This window comes from Pleurodeles waltl, chromosome 6, assembly GCF_031143425.1.
Source record: "Pleurodeles waltl isolate 20211129_DDA chromosome 6, aPleWal1.hap1.20221129, whole genome shotgun sequence".
Lineage (NCBI taxonomy): Eukaryota > Metazoa > Chordata > Amphibia > Caudata > Salamandridae > Pleurodeles > Pleurodeles waltl.
In genome coordinates, this window is record NC_090445.1 from 9,598,995 (window position 1) to 9,617,334 (window position 18,340).

Consider the following 18,340-nt stretch of genomic DNA (forward strand, 5'->3'; position numbering starts at 1 on the left):
CAGTTTGCTAGGCTGATGGTCCTGTCCTCTCTGTACTTGTCAATGAACTATGTTGGAGTGTGGCAATGGTCTGTGTGTGTATGTGGATGAGGTATGCTGGGGTGGTACTGGTCTATCTAAATGTGGGAAAGGTGTGGTATGGTGAGGCATTGGTCCAGGCCTGTGCTTATGTGGATGAGGTGTGTGGATGTAGGGATGTGGAATTCCTATCTCCCAGGACATATTGTTTGAGGTCAAGGGGCAACAGGTTTTCTTGTTTATTTTGTCCTTGGGAGAAATAGGCAGAACCCCCTACATCACAAACCCTTTGGCTGCCAGTTTACAGAGCAGGAAAGTGTCTGAAGTTGAATGTTTTAAGGTCACACTGCACTACTGGCAGTGATACCAGTTTAAAAAAAAGAAAATCTACACACGTTTGAAACGTTTAACAATATGAGGCTAAGTATAATGCTCCCAGAATGCTCTCTGATTAGATGCAAATGTTTACAGAAGCTTGTAAGCAAAAGTTATGATTCTTTGCTTTCAAAATAAAATGTTCAGAAAATGCAGGTGGGAAATTTTGGGTGCTGTTTCTTTGAAGCGTCACTTAGTTTAATGTGTTGATGCATGCTAGTATTTCCCAAAAATATTTGTAATGGAAAAATCAGTGTAACCATTTTCAACAAGATCATGGGAAGCATAAAAATAAACAAGCAGTGGCAAAGCCAACCGATCCAACATTTTGTTTTGTGAGTCTTCAATCCTTTTCTTGTTTTGACATGGCTTTTATAACACTTTATTGTTGTGGGAGCTGCCAAGCCCTCACCATTGTAACAAACATACCCACCACCACCAGACCCCCAACTCCAACCATCGCATAGTAACTGGACAAGAATAACGGACGATCAGCTCACCGCCGCCGCCGCCACCACCATCGCACACAACGATGACCCAAACACCGCAGCACGCACCTTCCACAAATGGATCACTGGCTGGGCCAACACCATTGTCCCCCCTCAAAAAGAACAACAACACCCACGCAAAGAGAGCCAGCTGGTTCACCCACAAACTCATCAGAAACACCAGAAAGAAGGCTATACAAGACAGAATCTCCTCCTGAGCACACAACAGCAAGGAACTCTTCAGCATCATCAAGGAGTTCGCCCAACCCAACAATGAAACAACAGACATCCCACCCTCACAGGACCTCTGTGACAGACTCAACACCTACTTCCACCACAAAATCGAGACCATCTATGACAGTTTCAACAAGGAAACCTACACGCAGAAACCCCTCTACCAAACCCCGACACGAACAAACCAACAATCTCCACCTGGACACCCCTCTCCACTGAAGATATGCTGAAAACATTGAAGTCCATACATTCCTCCCCACGGACCCATGCCCCATCACATCTTCAACAGAGATGCAGACACCATCGCCCGAAGCTCCGCCTCACCCACAACGGCTCACTAGCTGCTGCCAACTTCCTCGACGACTGGAAACACGCAGAGATCAACCCCCTCCTGAAGAAACCCTCGGCAGACCCCACTGGCCTCAAAAACTTCAGGTTCATCTCCCTACTCCCATTTCCTGCGAAAGTCATTGAAAAAGCAGTCAGCAGCCAACTCATCGTGTTTATAGAAGATCACAACATCCTCAACATCTCCCAATCCGGATTCAGGGCAAACCACAACACCAAAACAGCCCTCCTGGCCGCAACAGACATCTGCTTCCTACTGGACAAGGAAGAGACGGCGGCACTCCTCCTACTAGACCTCTCGGCGGCTTTCAACACAGTCTCCCATCACACCATGGTAAGAAGACTCCATGAAGCCGGCATCAGAGACAAGGCCCTCGACTGGATCCAATCCTTCCTCTCCGGCAGAGCGCAACGAGTGAGACTCGCCCCCTTCCTCGCAGATCCCACAACCACCACCTGCTGAGTGCCCCAGGGATCTTCCCTCAGCCCCATGCTGTTCAATGTCTACATGGCCCCGCTAGCCACCCTCATCAGAAGCTATGGAATAAACATCATGTCCTACGCCGACAACACCCAACTCATCCTCTCCCTTTCCAGCGAACCTGACAAGGCCAGACACAACTTCCACGAAGGCATGGAAGCAGTCGCCAACTGGATGAGAAACAGCTGCCTTGAACTCAACACAAACAAGACAGACGTACTCATGATGGGTCCTCAACCCAATGCATGGAGTGACTCCTGGTGGCCACCCACCCTCGGAAACCCGCCCACCTCCCCCAGCCAAGCCTGCAACCTCGGAATCATCCTGGACCCCGACCTCGGCATGAACCGTCAAATCAACTCAGTCACCTCCACCTGCTTCCGCCCCCCCACCTCCTACGCAAGACCTTCAAATGGATCCACCCTTGAACATAGAAAGACCGTCACACCCACCCTCATCCTCATCACCATCACCAGCAGACTGGACTAGGGCAACGCACTGTACGCCGGAATCAATAAAAAACTCACCCGCAAATTGCAAAACATCCAGAACGCCACCCACGCTGATCCTCGACCTACCCCGACACTGCGACATCTTGCAACACCGACGTACACTGCACTGGCTCCCCATAGAGAAAAGAATCACTTTCAAGATCCTCACCCACGCACATACGCCCTCACAATACCGGACCAGCCTACCTGAACCAGCGACTCAACTTCCATGTACCCCACAGGACCCTACGCTCAGCCTAGCTCTCTCTCGCAGAAGTACCCCGCATCGGGAGAAGGAGCGTCCTCCTGTTCTGGTTTTCCTATCTCTCAGCCACCGCCTGAAACGCCTTACCCATCTACATCAGACAAACAACCTCCCTCATCAGCTTCACGAAGGAACTGAAGACATAGCTGTTTTAAACCCCCTCACCGGTATATGCTACACTCTCTTCCCGCCACCCCATAGCACCCCCCCCCCCACCAGGGCCGTGAGTAGCAGCACTTTTCAAGCATTGATTGATTGATTGATTGAACACTGGCAAAAATAAAAAAAAGTTTTTGGTCCAAAAAAGCACACATTGCCACCAATGGTGTAACAAAAGCCCCGCAGCCTCCCTCGAGGGTGCCCCCTCAGCAAAGCACCTGCCCTGAGTGAGTCTTGCAGGGGTGGCGAGGGTTATGAGGGGGCTTCTATGTTCTTTGCAGCAGGGGAACCCCCTCCAGTTTTGTTAGGACACTGATTGCCACAGTGGTTCCTGGCACTGAATAAAACTACTTTGTGTGCCAATATGCTCCTTGTGGAAGAGCGAATGCGATCACTCACAGTAAACCAGATGATAGATAGAGAAATAGAAGTTTAATGAAAACAAAGTTAACGCCAGGCCTAATTAGAGACCCTATTCTTAAAGAGAGTCACAAAAGTGCACCCCTGGTATATGCCTTTGAATTAGTGGCTTTCATGAATTCACAAAAACTTACAGAAGTAGACCTGGAAATCGGACTCCTAGAAAATATTTATGAACCATATTCTATTTTAGCACTAGCAGAGATCCATGTATAGATTTGCTCACGTGAAAATCTGTTGAGGATTTTACAAGTTCACTTTTCTGCCAACCACTTTTTTCCCCAACCCTGAAAGAACCTCTACTTCTGCCATTGTCAGCAATACATTTCCAACCTTTCTCATTATGGGAAAAGATTAGAGCAGAGCTGGTGAAATCCTTAAAACATGCAAGTTAGTAGGCATTCCAGCCCTGGGACTATTGCTTACTGCTTCCTCCAGCCCCAGTATATAGATCTGGGGAAAGGCGGCACAATAAGGAAACTGCTATAGTAGGGATTACAATAGCAAGTATCCAAGCCCTACTATAGTTGTAGCCCTGGCATGATCAGAGAGGCTGTCATCAGAGCTCTTACATGAATAGATTGCGGTCATAATTTGTTGCCGCACTACAGGGCACCAAAGGGACAAGTAGATTTTTTCCAGTAGTTTTAAGAAGCAACCTGTCCCATGGACAAGTAGATATTTCATTACATTCCACACTCCTGGCGGAGTGTTAAGGGGCCCTGTTCTCTGTATATAGGAGGTGACATGTGTAACAGTTGCAGCTCTGGCCTTGCTCTGTGTATATGTGCGTACGTAGTATTGGAGTGCTGTGCTGTACCTGGTCTCCATTTGTACAAGTGAGGTGTGTTGCTGTGTGATAATGCCCATGACCTGTGCTAGTGTGAAGTTCTATTCCTGCTCAGTGCACTGTGGTGCATCAGTGTTCATGGTCTCTGTGTATATTGATGAGGTGTGCAGCTCTGACCCAGGTCTGTGTGTTAGTGGATGAGGTCTGTCACAGTGCAGCATTGGTTTGCCCTCTGTTTGGGTTTAGCATTTGTTGTGGTCTGTGGATAGGTGGGTGAACTGGTGGGGGGGGGCTTGGTTCTTCCTTATGTATGTGTGAGTGAGGTGTGTTCAGGTGTGTCAATGCTCAAGGTCTGTGTATATGAGAATGTGTCTGGTTTGGCACTGGTTTTAGTCTATGCACTTGCTGATGTAGTGTGTTACAGAGGGTTCCTGATCTGTCCTGTGTGAGGTGTGTTGTGTTGGGTACAGGTCATTATCTCTCCTTTTCTGTATCGCGTTTGCTGAGGTCTAAGCACTGCTCCTGCTCTGTTTGTGCGAGTAAATTGGGTTCAGGTGTGGCATTGCGCGTGGTCTTGTATATCTATGGGTGAGGTGTGTTGTACTGGGACTCTGGTCTTGCATCCGTATATACAAATGTTGGGTTGTGTCTCTAGTTAGGGAAATCTGGATATAAGCTTTCTTTAAAGTCAACTTCCTTGACTAATGTATCATTCCTTTCTTTCCCTGTCAGATAAAAGATATGAAGAACTGTTCTCCGACTCCACCTTTGCACGTTCACGTGGATGAAAGCACCCCTGTTCACGTCTACGTGAAAAAGAGCCAGAAGACTTCACCCCCAAGAGTTCAGGTACAACGAAGGCAATGTCTGTGCTGGGACTTTGCTACCTGGTGTATGTTCTCAAAGTGTCCTGAACAGTAAGTGAGGCCAGGAATCGATGTTGCCCATCCTCTGGCACTGTAGTTCCCAGCAGTGTCTTAAGAAGGGGTGAGGGGGCTGACTCTCATTCCACTTCGTGTCTGCTGATAAATCAAGGTGTGAAGGTCTTCCCCTCGAATAGATGTGTATTCTGGCTGGGCCTAGCAAGATGTGAAGAAGTGGTTGTCACGGTGGTGGACTCATTCCTCCGAAACCCCCCACCCCCCTGCAGTGGTATATCGTGAAAGTGCGTGGGGCTGACGGATATCCACTGTGTGTGTGTTGATCAGTGAAGGTGTGAAGATCTGGCCCTCGCTCTGCTGTGTGTTCTTGCTACCAATCATGAAATGGGGTTGGACCTATGTAAAGAGGGGAAAAGGCTGGGTGGCAAAAAACAATATATACAATGAAAAAATGGCATATCCCTCTACCTTCAAAATTTTTACTCCAGGAGAAAACTGCAAAAGTCACAGTCCTCAAATTAAATTGCGTAACAACATTCAATGAACTAGCTTTGTTCCTTTTTACATACTTCAGTTTGCTAAAACAATAGGAGCACAGTTTCTGAATGTGATTCCATTCCTCAACATGTTTCAGGATGTGCCCCATATCAAATGTGAGATAATGTGCTTTAACCTACGTGAGTGCTTGTGAACGTATCCTAACAAGATGACAGAATCTTGTGCCAATTGTGAATTCTTAAATTGTAATAAAAACATTAAACACAGTAAATTGAACCACCCTTTCAGGTAGCTCCATTCGTACATGTGGTAAAACAAAATTGCCACATCATTAACTAGACCACTATATGTACCAAAGTGGCACGATATGGACGATCAAGCAAAGAAACGCCCAGCTCCTTAACCCCCTTGCCCTTTCATCAGAGTATTTAAAAAAAAAAAAAATGTTTTTGATAAGCACATTTTATTTAATTGGCCTCCATCTCCCTGACCTACACTTCCCACCGTGGCAGAGAGTATCCATGGTCTCTGGGGTGTTGTTTATCAGGGTGCGGTACCGCTGGGAGCTACAGCCCTGTCTCATTCTTCCCATCAGTAGCTTAGCCTCGAGAGGTTTCCGGAGGTCCTGAAGGTGCGGCGTATAACAAGAGCATGACGCATTTGGGGTTATTAATGGAATTGAATGCGGAAAGGGAGAACTATAAGCAAAGTCTTCTAGTTGCTTCCGCTGAATGGTAATAACTTCACAAACTCTGAACAAACAGGGGTTCGATCTTGCCTCACTTGTTTCTTGTGTTTTTACGGTGGCAATGTCCACCTCAGTTATCAGATGTTCCCATTGCACCCACTTCAGAAGCCCAGCACTGTTTCCTGTGTGTTTGTTCAAAGTCACATACGACGGCTTGAGTGGCAGCTCATCACTTTTGTTTGTGCCCTATGGCAGTGCCACATGAAAGTGTGATGGACAGGCCCTCTCAGCAGTTTATGTGACAGGGATATGTGAAGGTATGACGATGAGAAGGGCTGGCCATTGCTCTACTGTGTATTATCTAGAAATAACCCATGAGCGTGTGCAGGACGGCTTGTCACTGCTGTGTATCTAGTAGGGATGTGGTGTACTGAGAGCTGTAGCATGGATCTTCCACAATACAAAAAAGTGCTGTTTTCCTTTTTCACTTGCAATTTATAGACCCGACCATCCATAAGCAAAATGAAAGGGGAGGTTGCCAGCCTGCGGCGCACCGTCAATGTGAAGACCAAAGTCCCCTGGATTCCTCCAGGAAAAACATCCCAACCAGGGAAGACATCACGACCACCGAAGGACTTCAAGTGGGAGGTATGTGACACTCGGCTCCGCACTTTCAGTTACTCTTCACTGTTTCACTTGTATGTGTAGCTCCTAGTTTCAAACATCCTCCTGAGTGGCTCTCTGATGGATGTCCACCACTGTCCTACCTGCTGCACGCGACGGCTGCCATTGCCTATCCTTTCTGCAGAACTGATGTGGAGTGGAGGACCACAGGGTGCTGTTGTCTGCACAGTTTTTTTGTTTTTTTTATTTATTTTAATGCGCTGCCTGATCCATGCAGTGAGTGCAGCTTCGGTGCAGGCCTGTATGCTCTGCACTCTGCTGGTGTGTATTGTTCCACTAGGAGGCAGCATTAGGAGGCGTACAGAACAATGTTTCAATGAGTGAGGCCAGCTAAGGATGTTCATGGTTCCTAGTGTCTGGACATTGGGCACTCCCGTGGAAGGGTACACTTTATCCCCTTGTTGTTTTCCTTAATGTATAGGGTACAGCAAGCGTTATCCATTTATCTCCGCAAGCGAGGGAGGAAACCCAAGCTCAGTGATGGAGTGGTCTCCTGCGTCTAAAGATCATATTGATGCAAGCAGTGTATGGTTTGCATTACCAGATCTGTACATATATGTTCAAGATGCTGTCTGCGAATAACATGTTTTACTTAAGCCTGGTGCACATAAAATGATCAATAGCCAGTAAATTTCATAATCCCAAAAGGATGTCCTTATTACTTGTAGCTCTAAGTTGTGTGTAATGTAATTAACAAATGTTTTTACATGTTCCCCATAGTGCAAAAGGTCAGAGGTGAACTCCCAACTACCAGCTTCATCCGTGCGTGGTCACTATAGATCTGAACCCCTCATGCCTCTGACCCTCCGTGCAGAAATGGTCACTTTGATCTAAGCCCCTCTTGCCTCTGACCCTCCGTGCGGTGATGGCCACTCTAAATCTGAGCCCCTCACGCCTCTGACCCTCCGTGCGGTGATGGCCACTCTAAATCTGAGCCCCTCACGCCTCTGACCCTCCGTGCGGTGATGGCCACTCTAAATCTGAGCCCCTCACGCCTCTGACCCTCCGTGCAGTGATGGTCAATCTAGATCTAAGCCCCCTCATGCCTCTGACCCTCCGTGCAGTGATGGTTACTCTAGCTCTGAGCCCCTCATGCCTCTGACACTCCGTGCAGTGATGATTACTCTAGCTCTGAGCCCCTCGGGAGAGGATGTAGCGCAGCGGTCAGAGCGACCACCTCTGGAGCTAGAGATCGGGGTTCGATCCTCCGGCGGCGCTACATCCTGTGATTCTGGGCAAATCACTTAATCTCCCTGTGCCCATGGACAGCGCCTTGAGACCCTCACGGTTGATCAGCCACGCTATATAAATCTACATCTCATACCTCTGACCCTCCATGCAGTGAAAGCCAGTCAGTGAATCTCAGAACCTCATGCCTTTGGCCCTCCGTGCAATCATGGTCAGTCTAGATCTGAGGTGGTCCTGCCTCTGACCCTCTGTGCAGTGATGGTCAGTCCAGATCTGAGCTCTTCATGCCTTTAACCCTCCGTGCAGTAAAGTTCACTCTAGAGCTGAGCAGCTCATGCTTTTCAACTTCGGTGCAGTGATGGTCACTCCAGATCTGAGCCCCTCATGCCTCTGACCCTCAGTGCAGTGAAGCTCACTCTAGAGCTGAGCCCCTTATGCTTCTTACCTTCTGTGCAGTAATGGTCACTGTACCATTGGTTTTCATCTATGCTCTTCCAGTTATCTCAGTTTTCTAGTTATTGAGAGTGTTTACGTCCTGTTTAAGTTAGAGAGTTGGTGGCTGCAATGTTACCCAAAATGTTCTCGAAGTTTTCTGCATCTCCGAAATGTTGAACTTTATAGTAGAGGGTCCTATTGGAGTCACTGTTTATCAGATGATAGCAAAGGTGAGGTTGATGGCAGTAGGGCTAGTCATGGTACCACGCTCATCACCATGCTTTATCTTTGAATATGCAGGACCAACCATCATTAGCGAAGAACAGAAGTAATCCTTCTGCCACCCCAAGTGTCTTGCCAACCCCCAGCAGTCTGTCAAGCAAGTCAATGGTGTCCCAAGCAGCAGAAAGAGCTGTCGGCAGCACCAGTGCAGGCTCTACCTCGCTAGTAAGTGAGAACAGGGTGGTCTTTGTTTACATCAGCATCTCAAGTGTCAGTGAGGGCAGTGAGTCGTTTACTCTGTCAGTACCAGCAGTACAGGTTCTACCTCGTCAGTAGGTGGGAGCAGGGTCTCCTTTACTCCTTCAGTACCAGCAGTGCAGGTTCTACCTCGTCAGTAGGTGGGAGCAGGGTCTCCTTTACTCCTTCAGTACCAGCAGTCCAGGTTCTACCTCGTCAGTAGGTGAGAGCAGGGTCTCCTTCACTCTTTCAGTACCAGCAGTGCAGGCCTTACCTCATCCGTAGGTAGGAGCAGAGTCTCCTTTACTCCTTCAGTACCAGCAGTCCAGGTTCTACCTCATCAGTAGGTGGGAGCAGGGTCTCCTTTACTCCTTCAGTACCAGCAGTGCAGGTTCTACCTCGTCAGTAGGTGAGAGCAGGGTCTCCTTTACTCCTTCAGTACCAGCAGTGCAGGCTCTACCTCATCAGTAGGTGAGAGCAGGGTCTCCTTCAGTACCAGCAGTGCAGGTTCTACCTCGGCAGTAGCTGAGAGCAGGGGCTCCTTTACTCCTTCAGTACCAGCAGTGCAGGTTCTACCTCGGCAGTAGGTGAGAGCAGGGTCTCCTTTACTCCTTCAGTACCAGCAGTGCAGGCTCTACCTCGTCAGTAGGTGAGAGCAGGGTCTTCTTTACTCCTTCAGTATCAGCAGTGCAGGTTCTACCTCGGCAGTAGGTGAGAGCAGGGTCTCCTTTACTCCTTCAGTACCAGCAGTGCAGGCTCTACCTCGTCAGTAAGTGAGAGCAGGGTCTCCTTTACTCCTTCACTACCAGCAGTGCAGGTTCTACCTCGGCAGTAGGTGAGAGCAGGGTCTCCTTTACTCCTTCAGTACCAGCAGTGCAGGCTCTACCTCGTCAGTAAGTGAGAGCAGGGTCTCCTTTACTCTTCAGTACCAGCAGTGCAGGCTCTGCCTCGTCAGTAGGTGAGAGCAGGGTCTCCTTTACTCTTAAGTACCAGCAGTGCAGGTTCTACCTCATCAGTAGGTGAGAGCAGGGTCTCCTTCACTCCTTCAGTACCAGCAGTGCAGGTTCTACCTCGTCAGTAGGTGAGAGCAGGGTCTCCTTTACTCCTTCAGTACCAGCAGTGCAGGTTCTACCTCGTCAGTAGGTGAGTTCAGGGTCTCCTTTACTCCTTCAGTACCAGCAGTGCAGGCTCTACCTCATCAGTAGGTGGGAGCAGGGTCTCCTTTACTCTTCAGTACCAGCAGTGCAGGTTCTACCTCGTCAGTAGGTGAGAGCAGGGTCTGCTTTATTCCTTCAGTACCAACAGTGCAGGCTCTACCTCATCAGTAGGTGAGAGCAGGGTCTCCTTTACTCCTTCAGTACCAGCAGTGCAGGCTTTACCTCATCAGTAGGTGGGAGCAGGGTCTCCTTCACTCTTTCAGTACCAGCAGTGCAGGTTCTACCTCGTCAGTAGGTGAGAGCAGGGTCTGCTTTACTCCTTCAGTACCAGCAGTGCAGGTTCTACCTCGTCAGTAGGTGAGTTCAGGGTCTCCTTTACTCCTTCAGTACCAGCAGTGCAGGCTCTACCTTATCAGTAGGTGGGAGCAGGGTCTCCTTCACTCTTTCAGTACCAGCAGTACAGGTTCTACCTCGTCAGTAGGTGAGAGCAGGGTCTCCTTTACTCTTCAGTACCAGCAGTGCAGGCTCTACCTTATCAGTAGGTGGGAGCAGGGTCTCCTTCACTCTTTCAGTACCAGCAGTGCAGGCTTTACCTCATCAGTAGGTGGGGGCAGGGTCTCCTTTACTCCTTCAGTACCAGCAGTGCAGGTTCTACCTCGGCAGTAGGTGAGAGCAGGAACTCCTTTACTCCTTCAGTACCAGCAGTGCAGGCTCTACCTCATCAGTAGGTGAGAGCAGGGTCTCCTTTACTCTTCAGTACCAGCAGTGCAGGTTCTACCTCGTCAGTAGGTGAGAGCAGGGTCTCCTTCACTCCTTCAGTACCAGCAGTGCAGGTTCTACCTCGTCAGTAGGTGAGAGCAGGGTTTCCTTTACTCCTTCAGTACCAGCAGTGCAGGTTCTACCTCGTCAGTAGGTGAGAGCAGGGTCTCCTTCACTCCTTCAGTACCAGCAGCGCAGGCTGTACCTCATCAGTAGGTGAGAGCAGGGTCTCCTTTACTCCTTCAGTACCAGCAGTGCAGGTTCTACCTCATCAGTAGGTGGGAGCAGGGTCTCCTTTACTCTTCAGTACCAGCCGTGCAGGTTCTACCTCGTCAGTAGGTGAGAGCAGGGTCTCCTTCACTCCTTCAGTACCAGCAGCGCAGGTTCTACCTCGTCAGTAGGTGAGAGCACGGGCTCCTTTACTCCCTTAGTAACAGCAGTGCAGGTTCTACCTCGTCAGTAGGTGAGAGCAGGGTCTCCTTTACTCCTTCAGTACCAGCAGTTCAGGCTCTACCTCGTCAGTAGGTGAGAGCACGGGCTCCTTTACTCCCTTAGTAACAGCAGTGCAGGTTCTACCTCGTCAGTAGCTGAGAGCAGGGTCTTCTTCACTCTTCAGTACCAGCAGTGCAGGTTCTACCTCGTCAGTAGGTGAGAGCAGGGTCTCCTTTACTCTTCAGTACCAGCAGTGCAGGCTCTACCTCGTCAGTAGGTGAGAGAAGGGTCTCCTTCACTCCTTCAGTACCAGCAGCGCAGGCTTTACCTCGTCAGTAGGTGGGAGCACGGGCTCCATTACTCCTTCAGTACCAGCAGTGCAGGTTCTACCTCGTCAGTAGGTGGGAGCAGGGTCTCCTTTACTCCTTCAGTACCAGCAGTGCAGGCTCTACCTCGTCAGTAGGTGAGAGCAGGGTCTCCTTTACTCTTCAGTACCAGCAGTGCAGGCTCTACCTCGTCAGTAGGTGAGAGCAGGGTCTCCTTCACTCCTTCAGTACCAGCAGCGCAGGCTTTACCTCGTCAGTAGGTGGGAGCACGGGCTCCTTTACTCCTTCAGTACCAGCAGTGCAGGTTCTACCTCATCAGTAGGTGGGAGCAGGGTCTCCTTTACTCTTCAGTACCAGCAGTGCAGGTTCTACCTTGTCAGTAGGTGAGAGCAGGGTCTCCTTCACTCCTTCAGTACCAGCAGCGCAGGCTGTACCTCGTCAGTTGGTGAGAGCACGGGCTCCTTTACTCCCTTAGTAACAGCAGTGCAGGTTCTACCTCGTCAGTAGGTGCGAGCAGGGTCTCCTTTACTCTTCAGTACCAGCAGTGCAGGTTCTACCTCGTCAGTAGGTGGGAGCAGGGTCTTCTTTACTCCTTCAGTATCAGCAGTGCAGGTTCTACCTCTGCAGTAGGTGAGAGCAGGGTCTCCTTCACTCTTTCAGTACCAACAATGCAGGTTCTACCTCGTCAGTAGGTGGGAGCAGGGTCTCCTTTACTCTTCAGTAACAGCAGTGCAGGCTTTACCTCGTCAGTAGGTGAGTTCAGGGTCTCCTTTACTCCTTCAGTACCAGCAGTGCAGGTTCTACCTCATCAGTAGGTGAGAGCAGGGTCTCCTTTACTCTTCAGTACCAGCAGTGCAGGCTTTACCTCGTCAGTAGGTGGGAGCAGGGTCTCCTTTACTCCTTCACTACCAGCAGTGCAGGCTTTACCTCGTCAGTAGGTGGGAGCAGGGTCTTCTTTACTCCTTCAGTACCAGCAGTGCAGGCTCTACCTCGTCAGTAAGTGAGAGCAGGGTCTCCTTTACTCCTTCAGTACCAGCAGTGCAGGTTCTACCTCGTCAGTAGGTGAGAGCAGGGTCTTCTTTACTCCTTCAGTATCAGCAGTGCAGGTTCTACCTCGGCAGTAGGTGAGAGCAGGGTCTCCTTTACTCTTCAGTACCAGCAGTGCAGGTTCTACCTCGTCAGTAGGTGAGAGCAGGGTCTTCTTTACTCCTTCAGTATCAGCAGTGCAGGTTCTACCTCGTCAGTAGGTGAGAGCAGGAACTCCTTTATTACCATACTACAGCACTACCTGTTTCCAGAGACTAATACTTGTTAATTTAAATTACCAAGCAATAGTCTCTGGACATAGGTGATTGTAGGGATCTTTCGATAGTACAAGATTAGTTGAAGGCTCCCCTCTTTGCTGTTATGGTATGAGTTGGGGTAAGACAAGGTGGACCTTTTCTGGAAACCTCCTCCTCCATTATTTATGGTCTTTATTCCCATCAGTAATGTGAGTGTGGGGTGTACCTTGTAAGTGAGTGAAGACTCACTCACTTCCATCTGCACAGCAGTTGAAGGTTGTTCCTTGTTAGTGAGAGCAGGGACTCACGTCCATCAGCACAGCAGTTGAAAGTTGTATCTTGTCACTGAGAGCACAGTCTCGTTCACTTCCATCAGCCCGGCAGTTGAAGGTTGTGCGTTGTTAGTGAGAGCAGAGACTCGCTCACTTCCATCAGCACAGCTGTTGAAGGATGTACCTTGTTAGCAAGAGCAGAGACTCGCTCACTTCCATCAGCACAGCAGTTTACAGGTCTACCTTGTCAGTGAGAGCAGAGACTCGCTCACTTCCATCAGTACCGCAAGTGGAGGTTTTACCTTTTTATTAGTAACTGCTTTGTACTCTTCTAACAGCTGCGCAGGTGCATGTTTCCAAGAGAAGACTTGAAACAAAGGTCTCTTTAATCCTTGACCTGCACCTCTAGGTGATTTGCTAGCCTGGTGATCTGCACACCCCATTCAGTTGTTGTTGGGTTTTCCATTGTTGCTCCCTAGGAGTAGAAACTGGCTGCTCCCTGGGATATGATCTCATGCAGAGAGGCTCTTGTTGAATAGGTACTCACTACTTTTTCGTATCTGAGCTGCTTTAAGACCAGCTCTGTTACATTTATTTGAGGCACTCCAGAAAGAGTGACGTTTGTGTTATGAATTACACTCAATGCACAAAAAACTGTCTATAATGAAGCTGGGAAAGATGAACTGTATGATTAAACCATAATACAAAGCAAGTCTGCACACAAACCGCGCCTGTAAATGATTTGTTGTCCTGATGGTGTGCACACCCCACTTGTTTGTTTTTCTTGGAGAGTTGGGTCCATGTTTATTTCCATCAGAACCGCAAGTGGTGATTTAGTAGGAAGTGCAGGCCATCCACCCCTTCCAGTGAGGTAGTTTCGTTAGTCCTGTTAGATCAGGAGAGACTCACTCGGCCACGATGGAGATACTTGAAGGACCACAGCCCCCTTCCTTCTGTGTTACTCCATTTCTTTAGAGTTCAACTAGTCCCTTCGGCCTCTCTTATCCTGTTTTGGGGACACTGAAGAGTCTGGGTTAATAAGCAGTTTCTCTCCCACTAATCTCTGGGGAAGGGTTCAGTGGAATACAAGTCCGTTTGGTCTTTTACTCCATGCTGTGTGGACAGTCTTCATGAATCACAAGTTTCTACTCTCTGCTGCTTCATGTGCCACAGACCGACGTGGACAGATTCAATGAAATACAAGTTTCTTATGACTTTTATGGCATACTTTGAGGACGGACTCCATGGACTGAGGTCCCTCATGCCACAGGCTACTCAGACGATAAGTTGTTTGTCTGCTGCCCTCTGCATTAGTCCTCGCTGAGTTCTGCACCCTAAGAACTAGGCCATGATTACTTTCTGGTTCATGGCTGCGTCTGGAGTCAGATGCCTGGACTGGATGTCAAGTTACATGACTAAACGGGGGCACAGATGGGACGATGCATTTGATGAAGGGCTGTAGTAACGCCTACCCTTATTTAGTAATAACCCGCACCAAAACTAAGGTCCCTCAGTTTTGTCAGGCAAGGGTGGCCCATCAAGAGGTCGCCATTATCCCATGTTTCAAAAGCTACTTTTCTTTACTTTAAAGGAGTGAATGCCCTCACGTGCACCTCAGTGCTTTATCCTTTCGCACATCCTTTCATGGCACACTAGCCTGAAGCAAGCCCATTTTTGTAGACTTTTCTTTCCTCACTGGAATCCCATCTCAATATGAATCTATTCACTGTGCAAATTTGGCACTTCAAACCTTTTAATTAAAATTGACTTGTGGTGGATTCATTTCCTTTGATTCTGTCCCTCATGTGCCCAATTACCTACAAGACTGAAATACCAGAGTGTGTTTTAGGACCCTATGTGTTGGTTAAACCAGTTGACTTGTTTCAGCCACTACTCCCTATAAAAGATCTATGGCCTTCTTCAGGACTGATGGACCTTGGCTCAAGCATAGCACCAAGTGCACATAAGGGCTTTTGCCATTTTTTTTCTCTTCAACTATAAAGTAGGCCCCATAGCGGCATGATGTATGAGTGATCTAGAAAATGTCTCCTGTTAATATAATTATTGTCTTGGTAAGTAATGTAAACAATAAATGGGTGAATGACTTATATTTGAGTAAGAACAACTTGGCAAAACTATCTTGAAAGCCCCAGGTGACCAGAGAGAGCCCAGTAATTAAACTGTTTTTGAGCACACAGGAGCAGCAGTCTGCAGTGAGAGATGGAAACCAGGAATCTGTTGACCCAGTTGTTTCACCAACACACACAAGTCTGCCAAGCAAGATATCAGAGGCCAGGATGCCGACTGCAGCAGATAGACAGAGCAGTGCCATGAGTGCAGGTTCTACCGGGGCAGTAAGTGAGCACAGGGCATTGTTTACATCCGAGCAATGCAACCCATACAGATCCTACCTTGTAAGTGAGAACAGGTCCACATTGAGTTCCAGGCAGCACCACGAGTGGTGATTCTATCTTCACTATGATTTGAATCAGGTTTTTTAGATTCAGGCAGTCCCACAAGTGCCGATTCTGTCTTGGCCACGAATAAGGGCCAGACCTCGTTCATGTCCAAGCCACATTGCAAGTACACATTGTATTTGGCAGTAATCAAGAGTCGGGTATGTTTACATCCAATTTGGCACCTTCAGGGTTATTTTATCTTAATCTGTGTTTCAATGAGTCCTTTCTGTCTGTTAAACCATGCCTTGAGTGATAGCCTCGATGTGCTACAAGTCCCTTTGATGTCTTTTTTCTGCATGCAATGCAGACAGACTGAAAGGACCACATGCCCCTTCTGCCTCAGGCTTGATGGTCCACGCGTTGCCTCCATCCCTGCGGCCTCATGTGCAGAGGAAGATTGCATTCAACACCAGTGCATCTGTGTCTTGTGTTGTATGTCATCTGTTGGCAGAACCAGAGCTAGACTTTTATGCTTTCTGGGGCAGTGCCACTAGGAATCGCTGAGGGATAGGAGCTGTGTTAGATTATGTCACAGTAGGAGAACAGAAGCAGAAACCATTAGGGAACCCCAAGTAACCGCAGAGGGGCTAGTAATAAAATTCTCTTTGAATACACAGGAACAACAATCTGCGATGAGAGATCAAATCCTGGCATCTTCCGCCCCAGAGGACTTGGCACCTCACACAAGTCTGTCAAGCAAGCGGTCTGAATCCTGGTTGCCCATCGCAGCAGATAGGACATGCAGTGACATATTTGCAGGCTCTCCCTTGGCAGTAAGTGAGAACAGGGCCTCATTTGTATATATTAGTTCCACAAGGCAGATGCTATCTTCTCAGTGTCAGCAGGGCATCACTTAAAACACTGGTACCAAATGTGCAGTGTTTACCTATGCAGAGCCTTGTTTTTCTCCCAGGCAGTACTGTGAGTGGAGGTTCCACTTTGGGCTTACACAAGAGCAAGGCCTCTTTTTGTAGTAGAAATCTGTTATGAATTGACATGTTGTATGCTATTTCGACATCTGGAAGTTGGGCCCAGAAAAAATATTTTGGAGTGAGGAGGAACTTTTATTTTTAGTGTTTACCTGAGGTGTATTCGGAGTGATACCTTCACCCGTAAGCCCACAGCGCCCCACTATGTGACGTCCATCTTACGTTTCTGTTTTTCACCATCTGTTTCAGAAGGATGCACACATAGGATATTAAAGATTAATTGTGAGCATTAAAACAAAATGCAGATGACAGAATCTGCAAAATATCACCACTCGGAATCGATAATTAAGAGGGACAGAACAATTTGAAGGCTCACAACTTTTTCATATTAAATGCAGACATTAATCATAGGGTGCAACCAGATTGTGCATAGTGACATAAGGGTTCTTTCTTTCCTTGATCTACAAAACTCGCTTTAGGCTCTGCCCTCTGCTTCAGCATCAACACCTGTAGGCGTACCAGCAAACAGAATATAATTTACGTCAGACCTATACTAAGTGACCGGCTGCCCGGTTTGCAATCCTGAAGGTTTGGCCTGTTGAGCATTGCAATCTGACACCAGTGCTGTTCTCAGTCTGTAAAACGGGATTTGGGTTTTGGCATGGATGATGCTTTCAAAGTTAAATGCGTTAAGTCGTACAGGAGGTGTAGACCTCTTAGCAGAGGAACAGGAGAATGAGTCTGAGAACATGGCCTCACTGCCAGAAAATTATTTTTAGAATGTTGAAAAGTCTTAATCCTATACTACCTGTACCTAAAAGGGTTTCTTAGTCAAACCTTTCTAATTCTCGAACCTCCAAAGATATCCACATCGCATACAGCCTTTAAAAGAGCAGCGGGAACCTACGGGCTGCAGTTAGAGGTGCTACCAGAAGAATCTCTCCTGTTAACATCTCCAAGTCCTCTTCAAAGGAAGCCCGCCGATGCTTCCTAGTGCCATTCAATAATGGCAGGTACAGCAGACGCTGCAATGCTGAGAACTGTAAGATGACATAACAACCTCCCTCCCCCCGAGGACCTAAGGGCTACACTTTCATGCAGTACTTGAGTCTCTAGCTGTATCAACAGCAAGGAAGAGAGAGTGAACCCGGATACATACTACAGACCTTCAAGGCTGCAGCTACAAGCCTATACCAGCTTCCGGCAGTGGGAAGACGCTGGGGAGATCTTGCAGCATCGTCCAAGGAGTTTAATGAAGTGGCCACGGCCGCGGCCACTGACCAGTCTGGAGAGATTGGCCATCTGTAGTATGCGTCTTAAGTCCTCTTTGGAAGATGAGTGAGCACAACCCCTGTCATTCAAGGTACGCCAGGTTCAAGATTCAAGTGCAAACTCGAGAGGATGAAAAAGGGCACGTACTGCTAAAGCAATGGGATTCGCAAGACAGGAACACCAGCTTGGTAGAGGGAAGAGTTCAGTGTGCAGAGCTGGGTGATTCTCCACAACAGGCTCACGGCGACCAGCAACCAAGCACATCTGGATCGCAACCCTTGAGGCCAATGCGGCGCGACCTCTGCTTCCAAGGCACACATTCTTTGTTCCCTCTACAAGGGCACATCTGCGGAACTTCCAGCTACGATGAGATCACATCCTACCAGCGGGTCCTAAGAATCAGATACCAGGGAACATGAAACAAGATCACACTCCATTCTTGTTAGTGCAGGATACTGTGTGCTGCTAGAGGGAGCAGCAGGGGAAGCGCCCGCACAATTGAAATTAGCGTCTTTCTTCTACTTTTTGATCCTGGGGTAAGATGGGACA

The 18,340-nt window shown here is 48.4% G+C and overlaps 1 protein-coding gene across 7 annotated transcripts in view; it reads left to right on the top strand.

Annotated features, from left to right (window-relative positions):
- The window catches only part of ODF2 (outer dense fiber of sperm tails 2), a 239,552-nt gene that overhangs the window by 22,496 nt on the left and 198,716 nt on the right, over positions 1-18,340 (top strand). For 2 of the 7 annotated variants that reach the window (XM_069236995.1, XM_069236994.1), the window contains 4 exons: positions 4,802-4,918; positions 6,638-6,784; positions 15,330-15,485; positions 16,208-16,363. In XM_069236995.1, coding sequence (XP_069093096.1) covers positions 4,811-4,918; positions 6,638-6,784; positions 15,330-15,485; positions 16,208-16,363 — 567 coding nt within the window. In that variant the 5' untranslated portion in view covers positions 4,802-4,810. The remainder of the gene's footprint in view (positions 1-4,801; positions 4,919-6,637; positions 6,785-15,329; positions 15,486-16,207; positions 16,364-18,340) is intronic. The other 5 variants (XM_069236999.1, XM_069236998.1, XM_069236996.1 and 2 more) reach the window with 3 other exon arrangements.